The sequence below is a fragment of the Corvus hawaiiensis genome, chromosome 8, assembly GCF_020740725.1.
Source record: "Corvus hawaiiensis isolate bCorHaw1 chromosome 8, bCorHaw1.pri.cur, whole genome shotgun sequence".
NCBI lineage: Eukaryota > Metazoa > Chordata > Aves > Passeriformes > Corvidae > Corvus > Corvus hawaiiensis.
In genome coordinates, this window is record NC_063220.1 from 19255161 (window position 1) to 19277261 (window position 22101).

Consider the following 22101-nt stretch of genomic DNA (forward strand, 5'->3'; position numbering starts at 1 on the left):
CTTCCTGCTAGCAGCACTTGGAGACCTCTGCATCTGACCAGTCTCCTGTGGGGAATGACAGCAGATCCATGCTGCTTGGAGCTGGTTTTCTGGGCTCATATTTTACTTAGAGTCTTCTCTTTTCTTGCCCTCCAAGTACACAGTCTGTGAGACATTCAAAGTTCAGGACCTGCTCTTAGGGGTTGGACTGATGATTTTCTGCCTCAATATCTTTTTTCCTCCAGGCAGCAATCTGCAAATGATATTCAAATGGACCCATGGAGAGCAGAATTACTCTGCCTCCAGGACAGACACAAACCACTCATAAGGATGAATCCAGTTTGAGGCTAGGGCTTGAGGAAACTCAATTCAGGTTTAGGAAAATCCCTTTATTGCATAAAAAGAGGGCGACAATGTTCTTTTTTTTCTTTCTCAATTTTTCCTTTATTAAGGCTGAAACATTTCTAGGCAGGCCTTTGCCATTGCATGATCTATAGGTACCCCCAGGTAGGTAGGTATGCCTGGATCAAATAATAAATAATAATCCTTCCTTAATAGCTCTTAGTCTAAAGCATCAATGTACCTTACATGAAAGGTGCAGTGAAAATGGTCATGGAACACTGAAAGAGGTCATGGAAGTTCACTCTTCATTTTCAGTGACACCTAGTTACAAGGTCTGATGTTGGAACCTTTCAGGTGATGCCTGGATTAGCTGAGTTCATTAAGAAACATTTAACCAACCTATTTGCCCTGATAAATCAAATATCCTTCTTGCCAAGCCCTTGTGAAATATTAGATAAGCTGTGCAATGTTCGTTTTGCTTCTAGCAGCTGTGTCATCTGAGCTGTTGAATACCAATAGAATGTACAGTACAATCTATGGATCACTCTGCATCTTTTGCCATAGTACTACTGGGAGATTTACTTCCATTAATAACTTCATCTGAAAGTCACAGAGAAAGAAGGGAGAGGTACCTACCCAGATACTTTATTTTCTTTTTTCTGACAATTTTTCATTGAAATATCATATGCTTCACACCTCTTAAGTGGGGAAAATAAATCAGAGTTAGTGTTCTCCCCTTTCACTATTCCAAATAAATGAAAAAGGATAGGGCACATCTTTCATGTTCATGAGAGAGAATGCATTAGGCATCACCATTTCCAGAGGAGGTGATATGTGTAGGAGAAGGTGCTGCTTGGGAGGTGGGGGAAGAGCCGCTTTCACACATGAGGGAGACAGGGATGACACCTGAAGCAGAAGAGTCTTCCCATGGGCCCTTTTTACCCAGTGATCCTATGCATGAAACCTGTAGTGAGGAAGGACTGGAAGAGCTTGTTGCATGCTTTGGAATGGGGCAACAGAATCAATCCTGAATTCAGACTGCTGCCATGGAAGAGAATGGTCCCTCTGGGCTCAGAATCAATCACTGTTAAACATTAAATGAAACTCAAATACAGTGATTAGCTCAGAAAATCTCACTTCACTATGAAGTAGTCACATACTTTGTTTTAATCAAGTGAACTCTGCCTTTGGCTCATTGACAAGTTTATCTTTTATGTTAACTTTCAGGACAGTACTGTTTGTGTCCCACCAGGAGAACAGAGTCTGCTACCCCGATACTGCTTCTGAGTTCATGCAAGTTCTTGTTTCTTTTGGGATGCAGGCCACAAATTATACAATGGCTCAACATGCACTGCCAGAGAATTTTGTGGCTGATTTCCACTGTGATGAGCAGACAGTGGAAGACATCCTAGAAATTCCCCATTGACCCTGCAATTTCTTCTTCTCCCTCTGTCACCATGTAGCTGGTGTAGGCCCTCACACAGGGATTGATGGGGTCTTTGGCCAAGGCAAGTCCTCCCTGTCTCACCTGCCTCTGTCCTTGTACCCCACAGCACCACTACATACTCACCAGTTTGGCACTGACTTCTACAGAGAAAAGTCTCTCCCAGGCAGTGCCCTCCACCCTGTCCTGGGCTTTCTGCATTTCTCTTTGATTTGTAGTATAGTAAACATGCTTCTCTTGCTTTCCTGCATCTTCTGGCACAGGTCTTCTTTCTCAAGTTACTCTACATTTCTTTGCTTACCCATTAGAGTAGGGAAACATGATTTTCACTTTTACTGCTTGCTGTAATTTGGCATGTTTTAGGAGAAAAGCCCAACGGACAGATACCAATACCTGTAAACTTGGAGTTGAAATGCTGCTAGTTTCTTTTTGTCATTAAAAAACTAACCTCCCAAACAGAGAAAATATGTAAATTCATCAATGGGATCTGGTCTGGCAAATTAGGCTGATGAGATTAGCCAATGGTGTGTTCTCCTGCAGACATCTATATTGTATTACATTAGGGACCCCTCACGTGGTGCTGTGGAAATTGCTATGGCCTGACTATCTACACAACCAACAGGGAGATGGTGTCTCCAAGGTGAGGATTCCTCCTCCACCACCATCCTCCTGCTAGAACGGCCCAGCGCTGGCTGTGCCATTGTGGTGGGGTCACTTCTTGGGGTTGTTGTGTTTCTTTGATTTCCTCCTTTATCTTCTCAAGCCACTCTGCTATCTCTGTGCTTCTGTCTCTGGCAGGACTGAAAGGCGTGGTGAAGGCACGTGGTGAAGGTGACTTGGTGTCAGCATCAGTTACTGCTGTTTTGTGTTTTAAATGCATGATTTATCATCTGTTTCCCTTATGACTGTAGTTATTTGCTATCATGACATGTTAACAAAGGTTTTGTTACTTAATGATTGCTGAATTCTTCTTGAATTTTAAATTATTTGGTGAGTTTTTCTGTTATCATTTTTCTTTATGATATGCACAGTTTTCAGAGCATAGAGACTACCAGCAAGTTACATGTTTCCATGATTTTTTGTGATGATGATAAGCAATGTTCTAAAGTTGCAAGATGCTTCTAGTTAAGGCCCTAGCCTGAGTTTGAGCAGGTCTGTGTTCAGGTCTTGTTTGTCCTGCAGATTCCCCGCTCAGCCTTTGGAAAGGCACGGTGGGCACTCTGCCCCGTGATGACGGTGTTACAGCTGCGCACAGCTGATAATGTTGCCCCTTTGCTTCTTTATCTCCCAGAGCACAGACCTTTTTGACAACCTGCTGTACACCACAGTGGTTCTGCAGCTGGTCAGGAGGAGCTGAGAGCAGCAATATCAGGAACTCTGCTAAGCTCAGACACCCTCTTTCAAATTGGCAGCCCTCACTTCTGTGCCTCTTTTTGCCATGTATAGCACCTGACTGACTTTTCCCATTTCCTGACTCTTTTTTTGCCTGGCTTGGGGAAGTGCTTGTCCTTTCTTTATGCTGACCATAGTCTAGAACTAAGCACCTTTACTGAGAGATGATGGTGTATAGCAGCAACATAGTGATTTACTGTTGGTGGAGTCATAATACAGGTCAAGGAAAGGCTGTTATCAGCTTCATTTCCATGCCCTTCTGATTACTGAAAGGCAGTTTTCCAAATATTGCAAATGACTGATGAACTTCATTGACTTCATCCTTTTACAGCTGAGTTATGTTTTGGGTCTAGTGAGTTCATACATAAATATTTAACCAAGTTTTTTGATCTAGCTGGTCAAATGTAATTTCTGTGATCTGAAAACTAATGATGTGGTTTGTATCTTATCTCTAGTACAACATATAGCATTTTACAAATATGAGTGTTACACAAATTGTTGAATACTGAAGCTATTACTGAACCTTCATATTTGCTGACCATGGCAGATCCTTTGTCAAGTTGCTGCCAGAAATAAGGCAGAGGTTGATATTGTTATTTTCTACGTGGCACTAAGGAAAGTCCTGTCTGAAAGTAGTAGAAGTTTAGTAGCTAAGATTTTGCTATTCACAGCAGAACAGGCAAGATGATTTCCACAGGCTACTCTGCCAACTTGCTGTCCTGGCTTTGGATGGATAATTTTCTTCTTAGTAACTGGTATGGGGCCATGTTTTGGATTTATGCTGTAAACAGTGTTGATAATTCAGGCATGTTTTAATGATTGTTGAGCAGTGCTTGCACAGCCTCAAGGTATTTTCTAATTCTCCTACCACCCTGCCAGCAAATAGGCTGGGGTAACACAAGAAGTTGTGAGGAGACACAGCTGGGACAGCTAATCCCAGCTGTTCAAAGGGATATTTCATACCATACGGCAACATGCTCAACACATAAACTAGGGAGAAATAGGCTGGGGGCCACTGCTCAGCAGTGGCTGGGCATCAATTTGTTGGTAGTGAGCAACTGTTTTTAATTTCCATTACTTGTCTTTCTCGAGTTTTATTTTTTAAATTTCCTTTTCTTCATCATCATTGTCATCATCATCATTATTTATTTCAACTATTAAAATGTTCTTATGTCAACCCATGAGTTTTTTCACTTGTACTGTTCTGGTTCTCTTCCCCTCCATCCTGCTGGAGAGAGAGAGTGAGTAAGCGGCTGTGTGGTGCTCAGTTGTCAGCTAGGGTTAAACCATCTCAATGAAAATGTTTAGTGAAATGTCACATTATAATGTAAGGACATAGGAACCCGAGGATGGGTGTGCTGGATCATGACAATAGTCAAGGCAGCCCAGAACTCTCTCCAACTCCAACACTAACTTAAGAATTAGCTCCCAAGGAACAGAACAAAACCATGGCTACCACAGAGGAATATTCTTTCAGACTGCTTCAGTCTCCAGTGATTCCTGAGCTATCGGTGGTATCTTTGTGTTTGAGTACCCTCAATGGATTTTGCTCCCGTGAATTTGTCTGGTTACTTTTTGGACACATATGTCTTGAAAAATGGTGTTCCACAGCCGAAGGGCATGGTGTGTGAAAAGCCACCTCCTTTTGCTTATTTAAAAACACAGAAAGGAACAAATACCAAAAATTGTTACATGGATTTGTGCCTGGATGCCAAGGAATAGACACTAGTTAATAGGCTGTACCCAACTTTCTGTGGTGCAGACTGTAGATCTCTCTCTAACAGGATGAGGGAGCAACTTGGAAGACCAAAAATGATAAAATTTCCTGGTCAAGATAAAGACAGTTAAACAAAGAGAAGGAAAAAAATAAACAAGTGATGCAAAGACTCACCACCAGAAGACTCATGACCAGACAGTCTCTGAACAATGGCTGCATTGGAGAGACAATTCCCCAGTTTTCTTTGCCAAGCATGATGTTAGACGACATGGATTATCTCGGTCAGTTTGGGTTGGTTATCCTAGCTGTGTCCACTCACAATCCCTTGCTGTCCCCCAGCCTGCTACTTGGGTTGGGGACAGAGGGTGCACCCAAGAAAGCCTCAGTGCTGTGCAAGCATTGTTCAGCAGTGGCTAAAACACTGGTGTGTCCTCAACACTGTCACAAATATAACTGCAGCACCACACCAGCTGCTCTGAGGGAGCCAGATCCAGTATGCCTTAGCAGGCTGTGAATACACTTGAAGGGGCTATTTTGGGGAGAAGAAGGTTTTCTCACAGACCTAATCTGGAGGACAACAGAAGCAAGTGAATTAAGTGCAGGTCCCAGATTAAAGGCTACTCATAAACACAGGATGGAATCCCAGGAGCTGGCCCCTACATGCCACTAGGCAGGCCCAGCAAAGCAACAGCCTCCAGAAGGCATTCAAAGGAAGGTCTGGAATTTGAAAGACTGGTTCATACAGCAGCATCCCACCCTGTCAATTTGAGCTTAAATTCACAGGTGGAGCCAGAGAACGGTGCCAACTTGTAACAAGACCAGAGGACAAGAAAGCATCTGCTTTCCTACTGCGTGGGGAAGAAAGCTGGGAAGAAAGCAGAGTCTTTTAGGTGCTTCCTGTGCATGTGAGCTATATCAGGATGGGGCTTTCAGATGCAGGTAAGCCTTTCATACTCAAACAGCCTTTCATACTCAAATAATCCCTGTCTTTCTGTCATCAGAGGTGACCTAAGATCTTTGGCAGTTAAATATCTTCCCAGTTAAACTCATGGATCCCTCCAAGCAGCTCTGGCTTTATTCCCAACGCCATTTTGAAACCCTTCAGGGATTATGTGACTAATTACATAAATAATAAAAAAGCCATGTCCGGATGTGGGATGATGCTGCAAGCAAAGCCCTGCTTTTCCAGTGCATTAGGCTTCACAGCAGTTGTGCACCCTCGGGGCTGCCAATAGAGGAATGAAAGGCACTTTATCTGCAAAAGTAAAAGAAAAGAGAATGCAAACAACTAGAGTTTTTCCTTGATGACAATAAAACTGACTGTTCTCAGCAATATAATCATCGCTCCAAAGCCCAGAAGGTTCCTTTCAATTTCACTCATCTGCCCACTTCTGGTTTTAAATGCCCTGGTGTGCAGTATTCAGAGTAGTGCCTATTGTACTAGAATTTGCACAATTTGTTGCTGATAAAAAACCCCATTAGTACCAGGACAAATGAGCAGGGAGTTAGAGTCATCTGCCTCAAAACATATCCCTAGCAGTCAGACATGTAAATCTGTATATGTCTCCAGAGCCTTCCTTTGCAGTCAGGGGAAACAAACTTCTTCAGTGACTGACTCATTTTACTAAAATAAACTCATAAGAGAAGTGAGATAACCTGTTCTCTGTAAGCATCAGTATTTCCCCACTAGCAGGGGAGACCATCAGCTCCTTTGTATACCCACCTTTTTAATACCTAAATTTAAGCAGGACATGTTTCTTTCCTGTTGTAGAATCTGCTAGTACTCGTCTAACTGTGCTAAAGATAAAATCTACCCATCCTTAGAACCCCACTTTGACAACTCAGTAGAAAACAAAGTGTGGTGTTTACAGTACGTCTGGCTATTTTTGTACACATGAACACTCAAAAACTGATTGAACAAATGTGGACTCAAATTCTAAGCCAACAAGTTCATGCAGGAAGTCAAATTACTTTCTGTTACCATTACCTGGGAGACAAAGAAGAGATTTAGATACATATCTATTCTTTTATATAGGATATATATTGTTATATATGGGATATATAAAGATATATAAGATTATATGCATTTTAACACATCCTTCCAGTATCACATCATCTAAGGGGTCAGTATCATTTTGGCTGTGTGTCTCAAATGATGGAATGGGACAGCATGGGCAGAGTCTTGGCAGGTGGCAGAGCCTGTTTCTCTGACGGAAATGGTCCCTGACGTGGTTGTTTGGGTGGGATACCCATAATTTTACATTAGTTGTCTGAAAATCTGGATGAGCTCCTTCTTTACTGTGTAAGGAGAAACAGGCACTGCCAAAGGGCACTGGCACCAATTTAATGCTCATCCATTATCAGTAGGTGATTTACAGAGACCAGGGTGTCTGAAGCAAAGAGCAGGAGAGTGGTCAGAGTGTGACCAGAGCCTATGGGGTGATGGGTGAGACCTACCCAGGAAGCATTGCAATGAGGACTTCTCTCCTCTGCTAGGGCTCTGGGGCTGTAAAACATAAAGCTTCTCAAAAACAGAGCGGAAGGTGCGAGGGCGAGGAGGAAGAATAAAAAAGAGCAAGCTGTTTCAAACAGAACTGTCCAGAGAGATTTTGCTACGCAGAACTTGTACTGAGATTACCTCAGCTGATTAGAGCATGGTGCTAATAATGCCACGGTTGTGGATTTGATCCCTGTGGGGGCCATTCATTTAAGAGTTGGACTAGAGGATCCCTTCCAACTCAGAATATTCTGTAAGCGTTTGACACAACTTCATTTTTCTTACCAGCATTATCCCTTGCATTGTCTTTGAGCACCAGTTTCATAGATCAGAGATAAACAGAGATAACCAATCTTCTTCTGCAGATTCTCATTCAGGATGACTTTAGGAGTAATGTCATGTCTCTTTCTTATTACACAGAGACTTCCTAAGATAATGAAACCAATTTATGTTTTATTCCACTAATACTTGCATTCCCCTTCTTAAGCTACAGTTGTTACCATCTTCTGCTCTCTACACATGCTCTCATCCCTTGTTTATTTGTTTCCCTACCAGGGCTTTGCCAGGTCTTAGTTACCATTGCTTTAGGACTATTGCATAACTCACAAAGTCAACTTTAGTAACATTCATTCTTATCATGAGCAGATTAATAAGTAAACTCATATCTCAACAGGAATAGGAAGGCACTATTGACTCATTTCAACCACGTGCCTTGGCACCACAGCATATAAATAAGCATGGATTTACAGGTCCAGCATCAGGATTTTCTGACACTTGACTTCTCTTCCTCAGCCAGCTATGGAGCCCCTGGGAATGACCACTATTTTCTTGCTGGTCTGCATCTCATGCCTTCTCTTTGCCACATGGAGAAGCAGATCTCAAAAAGGGAAGGAGCCTCCTGGTCCCACTGCACTCCCCATTGTTGGAAACCTGCTCCAGATTAACCCATGGAATTTGCCTGAAAGCTTGAAGGAGGTAAGGGACTGTCTCATTCTTTCCTATGTTGTCTTCATTGCATATAAAAAAAGTCCAGTCCCACCAGTCTCAGCTTAATTCACAGGCTTAATTTGCATTGACCAAATGTTAGATTCAAACAGAAACAAAATGTTTCCCAGATATACATGCCTGTGAACTCTATATATTGCAATAATCTGTATTTCTAAGTCTATATATTACAAGTCAGTCTATATATTTGCAGTGATCATACTAACAGTAAGCCCTGTGCTGACCTCACAATTTGTACTACAGTACTACAATTTGCAGTGGATTTGCAATCAAGGCACTGATGCTGTTGCAAGATAATCCTCCTGTGTCCAACTCCTCGCCATGTTGGCAACACAGCCTGGCCCTTTTTGGGGGGAGAACCCTGCTCCATTTTGCTGCTTCTTCTCCTTAGCAGATATGTAGGATCTTCTGGAAGTAGCAAGCACAGAAATTGAAGCAAAAACGTTTGGAAGTGATTGTGCTGTCCATTCCCTCCCCTAACTGATGTCACCCATCAGGAAAAAATACCTGTTTGAGAGACAGCTTCACTGTTTGTGCTTAAAAACCCTTTAGGCATTTGCTTCCATATGTGTATATAATTGATTTTAGAGCTCATGTAAACTGTTATCCACTATGCCTTGTAGAAAGGCATTCTGAAATGTTTTGCCAGCGCTGCAAAGGGCTATTTTCTTTTCTCAGACTTAGACTGGATACTCACCATTTCCATTCATATTCCCTATTTCTTGTATGATTCCCTATTCCCTTGTCTGTAACTCATAGTTCAAAGATGCACTGTTGTTAATCAATGTCATGTCTCAGCAGTGCTGGGACAATGGCACATCACCTGTCAGACCTCTTTGCTGCAAACAATATGATTATCATTCATGTTGTCATGCTGTTCTTTGTGCTCATCTTTCCTACAGCTCAGTGAGAAGTATGGTTCTGTCTTCACGGTACATTTAGGCCCACAAAAGGTTGTGGTGCTGTATGGCTGTGATGTTGTAAAAGAAGCTCTGGTTGATCAAGGAGATGACTTCAGTGGAAGAGGCACTCTACCACTGATTAAAAAACTCTTCCAAGGCACAGGTACATCCTTGGTAATGCCAGTGTTAGATGGCAACAGATGCTTTCAGTGCTTCAGGGACACAGCTGAGAGGGCAGTGCAGGAGGGAATTTGCTACTTTTTTGCAGACAAATATTTCATTTACTACTTTTATGCAGACAAATTAGCAATTAAAGACCAAAAACCCAGCTCATTACTTGGACCCATGAGTAGATTGGTCCCCTGTTTCAGGTCCCAGGATGGCTTCACTGAGTGCCTTTTTATTTTCAGCATGCTTCAAGTGCTGGCTAAAATTTTGTACATTAAATGTGCCTCTAAGGTCTTACATTCATTCTCCCATTTCTGAAAGTATTCTGGATATAGACACAGCTAAGGAACCAGCAAAAGGAAAGCCACAGCACAACACAGATAAAATAATACAGGCTGACCTAGTAAGGACCACACTCCAGATTAGGTCATGAGATTATTCACCAAGTCAGTCCCTGGTATGGCATTTATAGTACATATTCCATGGTATTATATATGTAGTGCAGTACCAATGGTATTGTCACTAATGATATGCTCTGTGAAGGTGCACAGCAGAACATTTGAGTAGTTATTTCAGTGTAAAGGCCTTGTGCCCAAGACCAATTCAGCGTTACTTCTTACTTACTTCCCTACATAGTTTTTATTATCCTGGGAATAAAGTCAGTTTTACTCAAAGCGCTGTGACAGATGGATCAAATTTGTCACCTTCAGAATTGCAGAGAAGTTATGGTTTTGGGCAGATAGCAATTGTGCTGTAACTCCACAGAGAGGTGTCTTTGCATGCTGAGTACTTACTATGTAGTTCCCATTGAGGGAAAAAAAATCTGTTTCATCATGAAGGTCTATTTTTCCTCCCTGTGTCAGGCATTGTGACCAGCAATGGGGAGACCTGGAGGCAGCTGCGACGATTTGCACTCACCACCCTGCGGGATTTTGGGATGGGGAAAAAGAGCATTGAGGAGCGAATCCAGGAGGAAGCTCATTTTCTGGTGGAGAGGCTCAAGAACACACATGGTAGGATAAGGACTTCATGCCTGCTGAGACACTCTGCATATCTGCAATGAGGCAATGAGGGGTGTAGGGCTGCTTCACAAAATCTATGGCCCAAGGAGTGCACGTATGGCCGCTGTTTCTGCTCCCTGCTTCTGTAGGCAAAGTTATCAGTCCTGGAAGTGGGTCAATCAAAGACACGGTGACAATATGGAGGATAAAAGTTAGAGAGGCTTGAAAAGTGCCTTTTAACCTATTCTGCTTGAGGAACAAGACAGGAAGTGGCAAAAGGAATGGCTTTGCCACAGAGCCAAGGGTTTGATGGAACTCAGCCATGGAGACAGTGCTGGACGCTGTCATGTAACCACGTAGGCTCCTCTTCACCTTGTCTCCTGCAGCTCTATGTAAACAGATCTTGACGAAGTGGGTGACCAGAGAACTCACTTGCAGATATTTGAGGTTGGGTCCAGTCCATCTGAACACTAGACAACACGTCCCAGTATTGATGGGGCTTTTCAATGGGAACAGGGATATAAGCTGCTTCTGAGGGAAGGGTATAAGGTTACCCACTTGGTTTCAACCTGTAAATGTGTTTTCTGGTAGTATAAAAGTCAGTGTTACTTCTGAGTACTTCCCCTGAGGGTGGCACAGTACCAGCCTGGACCCCAGGCTTCCTTTTCATTGCCAGTCCTCAATGTGTGCCTATTCTGCAAGGCAGGGGAAAGCAGATGGATCTAAAAGGATGATTAAGCATCGCTGTTTTCCATGAGCCACTAGAAAATTCAATCTGACTTCTCAGATAAACATTTATTTTATAAATCAGAGAAAACACTCTCACCTGCATTGCTTTAATCTTTTGACTAGCACAGTAATACTATATTTCATATGCCCTTATGCAAGCCTCTAGCTCTGGCTCACCTTGTTACTGCATCTTTTACTTGTGACTAAAAGGTTTTGCAAGCAAGATATATATACAACAGAAAAGTATAATTCCATTATTTACCCTTAATGTAATTAACAAATAGCTACGACTAGCATCTTCTACATTCAACATTAATATTCTCACGACCTCTGAAACATCTGCTGAGTCTTCGATTGCCACAGAGTCACCAGTCAGGCAGAGAAGAATCGGTGCTATTGCTCCTTGGAATAGTCTGCTGCCAATTTGACATTTTCTCACTCTGTGGTTTTCTTTTGGGATTTTACACCTTTTCATGTTATTGTTTCTCATCTTGAAACCTTGAGAGGCACTCTATCGCTGTCTGTAATTATAGCTTTCCTTTGTTTCTTGGGTCTAATCTTGCTTTTTGCTTACACCATAATTCTCTTCATAGAAGTAATGCAGCTGTGCTGTCAAAACTAGACTTTGATCACAGGCATTTGAACCCCAAGGAGAAAGTTGTATAACTGAGATTATGCTAATAAAGTTAATAAGGAGAGTGCAATAACCTAAAGACATGGTTCAGGCAAAGTCCCTATGGTTTCATTGGGATTTTGTGGGAATCTTTAGGCTATTTCTAATAAACAGTCTATAAGGCAGACAGGCATGTGCTAGCTGAAGAGGAACTAAGGCACTCAGACCAGAGTTCTGCTGAGAACCACTTTTTGGTGGCTGTTGCAGAGCGACCCTTCAACCCTGGGAGTTTCCTAATCCATGCTGTTTCCAACATCATCTGCTCCATCGTCTTTGGGGATCGGTTTGACTATGAGGACAAGAAATTTCTTGCTTTAATTGATTGGATAGAGGAAAACAACAAGCTCCAGGTGTCTATACAAACACAGGTGTGTGTGGTTTTATTTAATACATTTGTTAGCTATTATAATATTTTATTAAGGAATATTTATTCATGTTATTAGTTTTTAATTGCAGTGGGTTTTCCTAAATTTGAAAAAATTTCTAAAAGAGAAAAAGTCAGTTAAACAAATTCCTGCTGTTTTTTTCTTACCTTATGGAACTGCCATTATATGTCCAAAAGCTGTCATTGCAAAAATTGCTCAAGTGCCGTCTATCCTTGAAGGTACTGAAACCATAAAGTAAATGGCAATAAAATCCTGAGTAATAAAGACGTACTGTTCCAAAACAGTTTAATTGCCCCATTTTCATTGTTACAATCAGGGGAACATTTTATTGTATACACATTAATCAGAATGTACTTTTTCACCCTTTTTTTTTACAGCTATATAATTTCTTCCCAAATGTCATGGAGTATTTACCTGGACCTCATAAACAACTGATAAAAAATTTTGAAAAAATTGATAAATTCACAACAGATATCATAAAGGAACACCAGAAAACCCTGGATCCCACTTGTCCTCGAGATTTTATTGATGCTTTTCTTAACAAAATGGAACAGGTACTGTAAGAGTAGACATTTATTGGATTATAGGGAAATCACTGCTTGAATCACATCTTTTCCTTTTACTTGTGATGGGGCATCGGGTTTTTGCAAATACAGAGGGGAACTTGCTCTTCCTGTCCCATTAACTTAATTTTATCCTCTCCGTTTTCTTCTCAAGGATTTTAAACACAGAATTAACAGCATGAGCCAAAGTGAGGAAAAAGTGAAGACCAATCTGGTTAATGCAATTTGATGCTCCTTCCATATTAAAAAAGGTTCATAATATTATTCAGTAAACCCACCATAAATGCAGGTGTTCTGGAGAGTGACTGTCATATTTTTGATAGGACATTAGATGTGTTTATAAACCTACATTACGGGTACAGGATTTTTCTTTTTAAACAAACTTCTTGGCTTTGTCATTCAAAACCTTCTGCCAAATCTTCCCTGCAGGAGAAAGGGAATGATCACTCAGAATTCACCGTTGAGACCTTGAGCAGAACCACGCTCGACTTGTTCCTTGCAGGAACAGGGACAACAAGCCTCACACTGAGATTTGCAATTCTGATTCTCCATAAATACCCAGAGATAGTAGGTAATGGAAAGAAATAGTTTAAAACTTTTTAATAAGTTGTGGGATCAGTTTGGACAATTCCTGTCACTACCACGTGGCAATAGTCCCCTGACGAAGGAAGTATGTCTTTGCAGTGTGGAAATGTGTATTAGTCTTAGTTTTGTGCATAGGAAGGAGATGTTAGTACTAAGTGTATTCATATATTCCTGGTGTGCTAAAAGCAAACTTTGTTGTGAATGGGGGGAGAAGTTTAGGCAAACAGATGGGGGACTTGTTCATTCAACACTTACTTACTTCTTAATAGAGAAAATGCAAAAGGAGATTGATTCCGTGATCGGCCGAGACCGAAGCCCTTGCATGTCAGATCGGAGCCAGATGCCCTTTACAGATGCTGTGATCCATGAAGTCCAGAGATACATTGATTTCCTTCCTCTTAATGTCCCACATGCTGTTATCAGAGACACCAAGTTCAGAGACTATTTTATCCCCAAGGTCTGTTCCACTGTGTCTGAGAAAGGTCATCTCTTGAAAAGAATGCTGTGTTCTGTTCTTTGTATTTTATTTAATTTTCAAAAGCACTGAAATATTATACTGAATTTAAATTTTTTTTTTGGAAGGGGATTCTAGAAGTTATTGAGTCTAACCCCTTGTGTTAGGAGAAAAGGAAAAAAATACTTTTACATCCTCTGTATGAAGAGAGGGAGATAGAGCTTTCCATTTTTTTTTTTCACATAAACGCAAGTTGTAATTTATTTGGAAGCAATATTAAATACTCCAAACAGACTCACCATTAAAATTCATTAAAAAACCATATTTGCCATACCAATGGCATATATTTTCATGCATTAAATGTTCACTTAAACCTGGTTAAACTTTGACTACCGTTCTATTTAGCTCTGGGAATTTCTTAGTGTCTCCTTGCTTTAACATATTTCCATTGTACCTTTCTTTTTTGTTAATTCAGGACACTATGATATTCCCTATGCTGAGTTCTGTCCTACATGATAGCAAGGAATTTCCAAATCCAGAAAAATTTGACCCAGGACATTTCTTGAATGCAAATGGTACCTTTAAAAAGAGTGACTACTTCATGCCATTTTCTACAGGTAAGACCTCTTGCCCTTTCAGATCCTAGACTATCCTCTCCTGGAATTTCTCTGAAGATTTCATGGTTCTGTCACCATGGTCTGTACAGTGATGTCAGGTGACATCTGCTACAGTCACTTCTGGGCAGCTGTCTCGGTTTTGAAAGACAGGTGTCTGCTAAGGAAGGCAGAGGCCCCCCTTGAAGTGGCAGATATAACCCCTTTTCCCTCCAAGTTATTATATTTTGAAATCAAGGGCCTTTAGGCAAAGATGTGGGAAATAGGAATAACAGTTCTTTACTCTATATATATATGTATATAACCAGTCAAACAAAACAACAACAACTATGGCAGTAACAGCAATCACAAACCCAGTGCCAGCCTTCTCGGCTGTCAGGCTATTTCCCCTCGGGTGCAGTTCCGCTCGCAGCCGGCAGGGGCGCTGGCGGCTCCCGGTGAGCAGGGCAGGTGCGATGGTTCCCCCGCGGCTGCAGGGGGCGCTCCGGAGCGAGCTCGGGGAGCACGCGGCACCGGTGCCCTGGGATCCCGGGAAGGATGGAACAAAGGCTTCACAAACCGCTGGGCAGTTGATCCCGGGCTCTCAGGAACAGCAGGCTGGAATGGCAAGGACGAACGCAAATCTCGGGTGGCAGACGAGATGTATCCAGATGGGAAAAAACCACGGAGGCCCAGGCAGGCAGGGTGAGCAGGGCTGCAGCGTAGCGAAAGCTCGAAGCAGCAGCGGGGCAGGACAGCCACAGCTCGGTCTCCAGCAGGGCAGGGAAAAAGCGGCTTTTGGGGTCCCGGCGTTGCTTCCAGCAGGAAGAAAGAACGGCCAAAAAGAAAGCAGCAGCAGCTCCTTTCTCTGCAGCTTCTCTCTCCGGACGCTCAGAGCGAACTGTCCCCACACCCAGGTGTAGACAAAAGAGTAGCCAGGCCCGCCCCACTCCCCTTTTTGTCTTTCTTAAGTACAGCTATTTGTCCCCTAGCAACATGCATATGGGAGAAAATTCCTTTAACAGGAAAACCTAAGACTAAACTAAAACCCCAACATTATCCACCCCGAATTTTTTCCCATACTAACATGTTACATGAAACTTAACTTTTTTTTTTTTTTTTTTTTTTAACCATATAAATCTATGCATTACCCAAATTATATACAAATATACATGCTGATATTGATACAAGTACAGAGCCATGGGTAGTTCACCCTAAAACAAGGTCCTCTTGAGGTAAGCATCGGGTCTCTCCATCCTTTTGCATCACCCACCAGGTGCAACCTGGTCCCTGAGCAAAAACAACCCCACGGATGGGTTTGTCTTTGCTCAAGGCAGACTTTACCCAAACAGTTTTTCCAAGCATATCTCTCATGTGCACCACTGGAACCTTATCTCCATCTGTTGTTTGTAGGGGTTCGGATTGGGCAGGGCCTGCTCGGCTGGTGGAACCTCGAGTGTTAACTAACCAGGTGGCTCTTGCTAAATGCACCTCCCAGTTTTTGAAAGTCCCCCCACCCAGTGCCTTCAAGGTGGTTTTAAGCAGTCCATTACACCGCTCAACCTTCCCAGCTGCTGGTGCATGGTAAGGGATGTGGTACACCCACTCTATGCCATGTTCTCTAGCCCAGGTGTTTATAAGGCTGTTCTTGAAATGAGTCCCATTGTCAGACTCGATTCTCTCAGGGGTGCCATGCCTCCAAAGGACTTGCTTTTCCAGGCCCAGGATGGTGTTCCGGGCAGTAGCGTGAGGCACAGGGTAGGTCTCCAGCCACCCAGTGGTGGCTTCTACCATTGTGAGCACATAGCGCTTGCCTTGGCGGGTTTGAGGCAGTGTGATGTAATCAATCTGCCAGGCCTCCCCATACTTGTATTTGGACCATCGCCCGCCATACCACAGAGGCTTCACCCGCTTGGCCTGCTTGATCGCAGCGCATGTCTCACAGTCATGGATCACCTGGGAGATACTGTCCATGGTTAGATCCACCCCTCGGTCTCGTGCCCACTTATAGGTGGCATCTCTGCCCTGATGGCCTGAGGCATCATGGGCCCATCGAGCTAGGAACAGTTCTCCTTTATGTTGCCAATCCAAGTCTATCTGGGACACCTCTATTTTCGCAGCCTGATCTACCTGTTTGTTGTTACGATGTTCTTCATTAGCCCGGCTCTTGGGGATGTGAGCATCTACATGACGGACCTTCACGGATAGCTTCTCTACCCGAGTGGCAATGTCTTTCCACTCTTCAGCAGCCCAGATTGGTTTTCCTCTGCGCTGCCAGTTTGCCTTCTTCCACCTTTCCAGCCAACCCCACAGAGCATTGGCTACCATCCATGAATCGGTGTAGAGGTAGAGCTTTGGCCACTTCTCTCTTTCAGCTATGTCCAGAGCTAATTGGACAGCTTTGAGCTCAGCAAATTGGCTCGATCCACCTTCTCCTTCAGTGGCCTGTGCAACTTGTCGTGTGGGGCTCCATACAGCGGCTTTCCATTTCCGGCTAGCGCCTACAATTCGGCAGGAACCATCAGTGAAGAGGGCGTATTGTCTTTCACTCTCTGGTAGCTCGTTATATGGTGGGGCTTCTTCGGCACGTGTCACCTGCTCCTCTTCTTCTTCAGAAGATAACCCAAAAGTCTCACCTTCTGGCCAGTTTGTAATTATTTCCAAGATCCCAGGGCGACTTGGGTTTCCAATTCGGGCGCGCTGCGTGATGAGGGCAATCCATTTGCTCCAAGTAGCGTCGGTGGCGTGATGCGTGGAGGGAACCTTTCCTTTGAACATCCACCCCAGCACCGGTAGTCGGGGTGCCAGGAGGAGTTGTGCCTCAGTGCCGATTACTTCTGAGGCAGCCTGGACTCCTTCATAAGCTGCCAGGATTTCCTTCTCGGTGGGAGTGTAGTTGGCTTCAGATCCTCTGTAGCTTCGGCTCCAGAATCCCAGTGGTCGGCCCCGAGTCTCACCAGGCACCTTCTGCCAGAGGCTCCAGGACAGACCATTGTTCCCGGCTGCAGAGTAGAGCACGTTCTTCACCTCTGGTCCTGTCCTGACTGGGCCAAGGGCTACGGCGTGAGCAATTTCCTGTTTGATCTGGGCGAAGGCTTGCTGCTGTTCAGGGCCCCAGTGGAAATCATTCTTCTTGCGGGTAACCAGGTAGAGAGGACTCACGATCTGGCTGTACTCGGGAATGTGCATCCTCCAGAAACCTATAGCACCTAGGAAAGCTTGTGTTTCCTTCTTGTTGGTCGGTGGAGACATTGCTGTGATCTTATTGATGACCTCAGTGGGAATCTGACGTCGTCCATCTTGCCACTTTACTCCCAGGAACTGGATCTCTCGGGCAGGTCCCTTGACCTTGCTCTTCTTGATGGCAAAACCAGCTTGCAGGAGAATTTGAATTCTTCTCTCTCCTTTCTCAAACACTTCGGTTGCAGTGTTCCCCCACACAATGATGTCATCAATGTACTGCAGATGTTCTGGAGCCTCACTCTTTTCTAGTGCAGTCTGGATCAGTCCATGACAGATGGTGGGACTGTGCTTCCACCCCTGGGGCAGTCGGTTCCAGGTGTACTGCACGCCCCTCCAGGTGAAAGCAAACTGAGGCCTGCACTCTGCTGCCAGAGGAATGGAGAAGAATGCATTGGCAATGTCAATAGTGGCGTACCACTTTGCTGCTTTGGACTCCAGCTCGTACTGGAGCTCCAACATGTCTGGCACGGCAGCGCTCAACGGTGGAGTCACTTCATTCAGGGCACGATAGTCCACAGTCAATCTCCATTCCCCGTCAGACTTGCGCACAGGCCAGATGGGGCTGTTGAAGGGTGAGTGGGTCTTGTTGACCACCCCTTGACTCTCCAGCTCGCGGATCATCTTGTGGATGGGGATCACAGCATCTCGATTTGTCCGATACTGCCGGCGGTGCACTGTCGAGGTGGCAATTGGCACTCGTTGCTCTTCCACTTTCAGGAGCCCAACTGCAGAAGGATTCTCAGATAGTCCAGGCAGGGTGTTCAATTGCCTAATGCCCTCTGCCTCCACAGCAGCAATCCCAAATGCCCACCTGAGTCCTTTTGGGTCTTTGTAGTAGCCATTCCGGAGGAAGTCTATGCCCAGAATACACGGGGCCTCTGGGCCGGTCACAATCGGATGCTTTTGCCACTCCTTCCCAGTCAGGCTCACCTCAGCTTCCAAAAGGGTCAACTGCTGTGATCCCCCGGTCACCCCAGCGATGGATACAGGTTCTGCCCCCACATGTCCCGATGGCATTAAAGTACATTGTGCCCCAGTATCAACCAATGCATCATATTTTTGTGGCTCTGATGTGCCAGGCCATCGGATCCACACCGTCCAGAAAACTCGGTTCTCCCGTGCCTCTTCCTGGCTAGAGGCAGGGCCCCTCTAGCCCTGGTTATCATTCTTTCCCTGGGCGTACATGCTCGAGGTACCTTCAAGGAGATCCAACATATCATCCTCCCTTCTGTAATGCCTGGCAGCTCGGTCACGGGAGGCTGAGGCTACCTTCACCTTAGCGGAACCCCCCCGGTTAGTGCCTCCCTCCTTGAGTTCACGCACCCGCGCTGCCAGGGCAGAGGTGGGTTTCCCATCCCACCTTCTCATGTCTTCCCCATGCTCACACAGGAAAAACCACAGCTCAGCTCGTGGGGTGTACCCTCTCTCTCTAGCAGGGGGACGACGGGCTCTGACTTGGGGGCCTGTGACTCGCACTGGTGCCACACTGACCCTCCTCATCTCCTCCCTCATCTCCTCCATCTTCTCCTTCATCTCCTCTTTGAGGTCCTGGACCACAGCAGAGACATGAGCTTTCAGCGGGCCATTGATCATGCTGTCATAATGCCTGAGCCTGTTGGCAACAGAGCCCACTGTTTCTCGGGTATTGTCAGCATCAATCGTTGCAATGAAGGTGGTGTATTGCGATGGCCCTAGCCTTGCCAGGTTCCACATCATCTGTCCTGTGCACCTGACCTTATCGGGGTCATTATCATGCTGTCCATCCTTCCCAAAGAGTACCTCTAATATTGCCACCTCTCTTAGCTGTTGGATCCCTTGCTCGAGTGTCTTCCACTGCATTCTATGATGATACTCCTGCATTCTTTCTTTGTGAATGAACTTTTCTCTCACACTCATTAAGAGCCGCTCCCAGAGAGAGAGAGGCCCTGGCTCCCTCACAAATATCTGGTCCACACCTGGGTCCTGGGTCAACGATCCCAGATACCTTGCCTCACCACTATCCAGTTGCACACTTGTGCCCATAAGGTCCCAAACCCGAAGCAGCCAGGTGGTATAAGGCTCACGCCCCCTTCGCACAATGTCGTTTCGCATAGCACGGAGACTGTCGTGCGACAGGGACTCAGTAATGATTTCTGGCTCTGGGTCTCCTGCTGGTTGTGAGGGCCCTGGTTGCCCATCATCATTAACTGGTCGTACTGATTTGGTCTTATACTTCCTCCTTTGCACAGGGGCGACTGCTGCTGGCTGTGGTTGTCCTTGTGGTTCAGCTGAAGCCTGGACGGTTGTAACATCCGTGGGTTCCACTGCTGCACCATCGGACTCACCCTCTTTGGGGCAGGGAGAGGGTTTTTCACTAGCTGAGGAGGTGTATTCCCTTAGCAATTGGCACATCTCCTTGCGCACCTGGCCCATCTCCTGGCATATCTCCTGGCGCACCTGACCCATCTCCTGGCACATCTCCTGCATCCCTTTTGCCAGTACCCCCACCCAGTTTGGGTAGTTCATTTCTGAGGTGGACTGTTGGGCAGTATCAGTCTGTGGGGCGGGATCTCTAGTGTCTGGGGCTGTGGCAGGCTCTGGCTCTGGGGTAGGATCTCTAGTGTCTGGGGCCGTGTCAGGCTCTGGGGCAGGATCAGGCTCTGGGGTAGGAACTCTACTCTCTGGGGCCATGTCAGGTTCTGGGGCAGGATCTCTAGTCTCTGGGGCTGGTGTCCGGGTAGATATCCAAGCCAATCTCAACTTATCCTTGAATGCTAAATAGAGTAGGCCTATCAGCAGCAGATGGTTAGTATTCAGAGGGAATTTAAACCCTTCGAAAATTGATGGGGTGGGCCCAAAGAACTGGTTGAGGGGTTGGGAGAAAACTTCCCCTGGTGTCATTTCCTCACAGAAGGTACCATTGTTAACATAACCCCAAAAACATGTGCTCAGTGTGTGATAGCTGTTTATCCATGTGCCCACATTCCGGAGGAAGTTAAAAACCCATGAATTCCTCACCTTCTCGACCCATAACGCAAGCTGGATAACAGCAATGGTAGCCTTAGTCAGAGGACCCATATTCAAGTAAGGAGCTGCAAAGGGGAAGAATATAGCCACGGCTACATGCCACCCAAACCAGGGTAAACTAGACCACATAGTGCTGCCTAACAAGGTTCCAATATCCAGCACACAAAATAAAGTTATCGAGGAACTGTTATTCCTTTTTCACCTCTATCTCTTAATGCCCTCAGGCCCCACGTTGGGCGCCAAGATCTGTCTCAGTTTTGAAAGACAGGTGTCTGCTAAGGAAGGCAGAGGCCCCCCTTGAAGTGGCAGATATAACCCCTTTTCCCTCCAAGTTATTATATTTTGAAATCAAGGGCCTTTAGGCAAAGATGTGGGAAATAGGAATAACAGTTCTTTACTCTATATATATATGTATATAACCAGTCAAACAAAACAACAACAACTATGGCAGTAACAGCAATCACAAACCCAGTGCCAGCCTTCTCGGCTGTCAGGCTATTTCCCCTCGGGTGCAGTTCCGCTCGCAGCCGGCAGGGGCGCTGGCGGCTCCCGGTGAGCAGGGCAGGTGCGATGGTTCCCCCGCGGCTGCAGGGGGCGCTCCGGAGCGAGCTCGGGGAGCACGCGGCACCGGTGCCCTGGGATCCCGGGAAGGGATGGGACAAAGGCTTCACAAACCGCTGGGCAGTTGATCCCGGGCTCTCAGGAACAGCAGGCTGGAATGGCAAGGACGAACGCAAATCCCGGGTGGCAGACGAGATGTATCCAGATGGGAAAAAACCACGGAGGCCCAGGCAGGCAGGGTGAGCAGGGCTGCAGCGTAGCGAAAGCTCGAAGCAGCAGCGGGGCAGGACAGCCACAGCTCGGTCTCCAGCAGGGCAGGGAAAAAGCGGCTTTTGGGGTCCCGGCGTTGCTTCCAGCAGGAAGAAAGAACGGCCAAAAAGAAAGCAGCAGCAGCTCCTTTCTCTGCAGCTTCTCTCTCCGGACGCTCAGAGCGAACTGTCCCCACACCCAGGTGTAGACAAAAGAGTAGCCAGGCCCGCCCCACTCCCCTTTTTGTCTTTCTTAAGTACAGCTATTTGTCCCCTAGCAACATGCATATGGGAGAAAATTCCTTTAACAGGAAAACCTAAGACTAAACTAAAACCCCAACATTATCCACCCCGAATTTTTTCCCATACTAACATGTTACATGAAACTTAACTTTTTTTTTTTTTTTTTTTTTTTAACCATATAAATCTATGCATTACCCAAATTACATACAAATATACATGCTGATATTGATACAAGTACAGAGCCATGGGTAGTTCACCCTAAAACAAGGTCCTCTTGAGGTAAGCATCGGGTCTCTCCATCCTTTTGCATCACCCACCAGGTGCAACCTGGTCCCTGAGCAAAAACAACCCCACGGATGGGTTTGTCTTT

At 45.1% G+C, this 22101-nt stretch overlaps 1 protein-coding gene across 1 annotated transcript in view; it reads left to right on the top strand.

Annotated features, from left to right (window-relative positions):
* Positions 1–8119: 8119 nt before the first annotated feature.
* Positions 8120–22101, top strand: part of LOC125329275 (cytochrome P450 2H1-like) — a 48577-nt gene continuing 34595 nt past the window's right edge. The window contains exons 1-8 of the mRNA XM_048310981.1: positions 8120–8346; positions 9279–9441; positions 10310–10459; positions 12057–12217; positions 12613–12789; positions 13228–13369; positions 13653–13840; positions 14313–14454. Of these exons, the coding sequence (XP_048166938.1) occupies positions 8170–8346; positions 9279–9441; positions 10310–10459; positions 12057–12217; positions 12613–12789; positions 13228–13369; positions 13653–13840; positions 14313–14454 (1300 nt within the window). The 5' untranslated portion in view covers positions 8120–8169. The remainder of the gene's footprint in view (positions 8347–9278; positions 9442–10309; positions 10460–12056; positions 12218–12612; positions 12790–13227; positions 13370–13652; positions 13841–14312; positions 14455–22101) is intronic.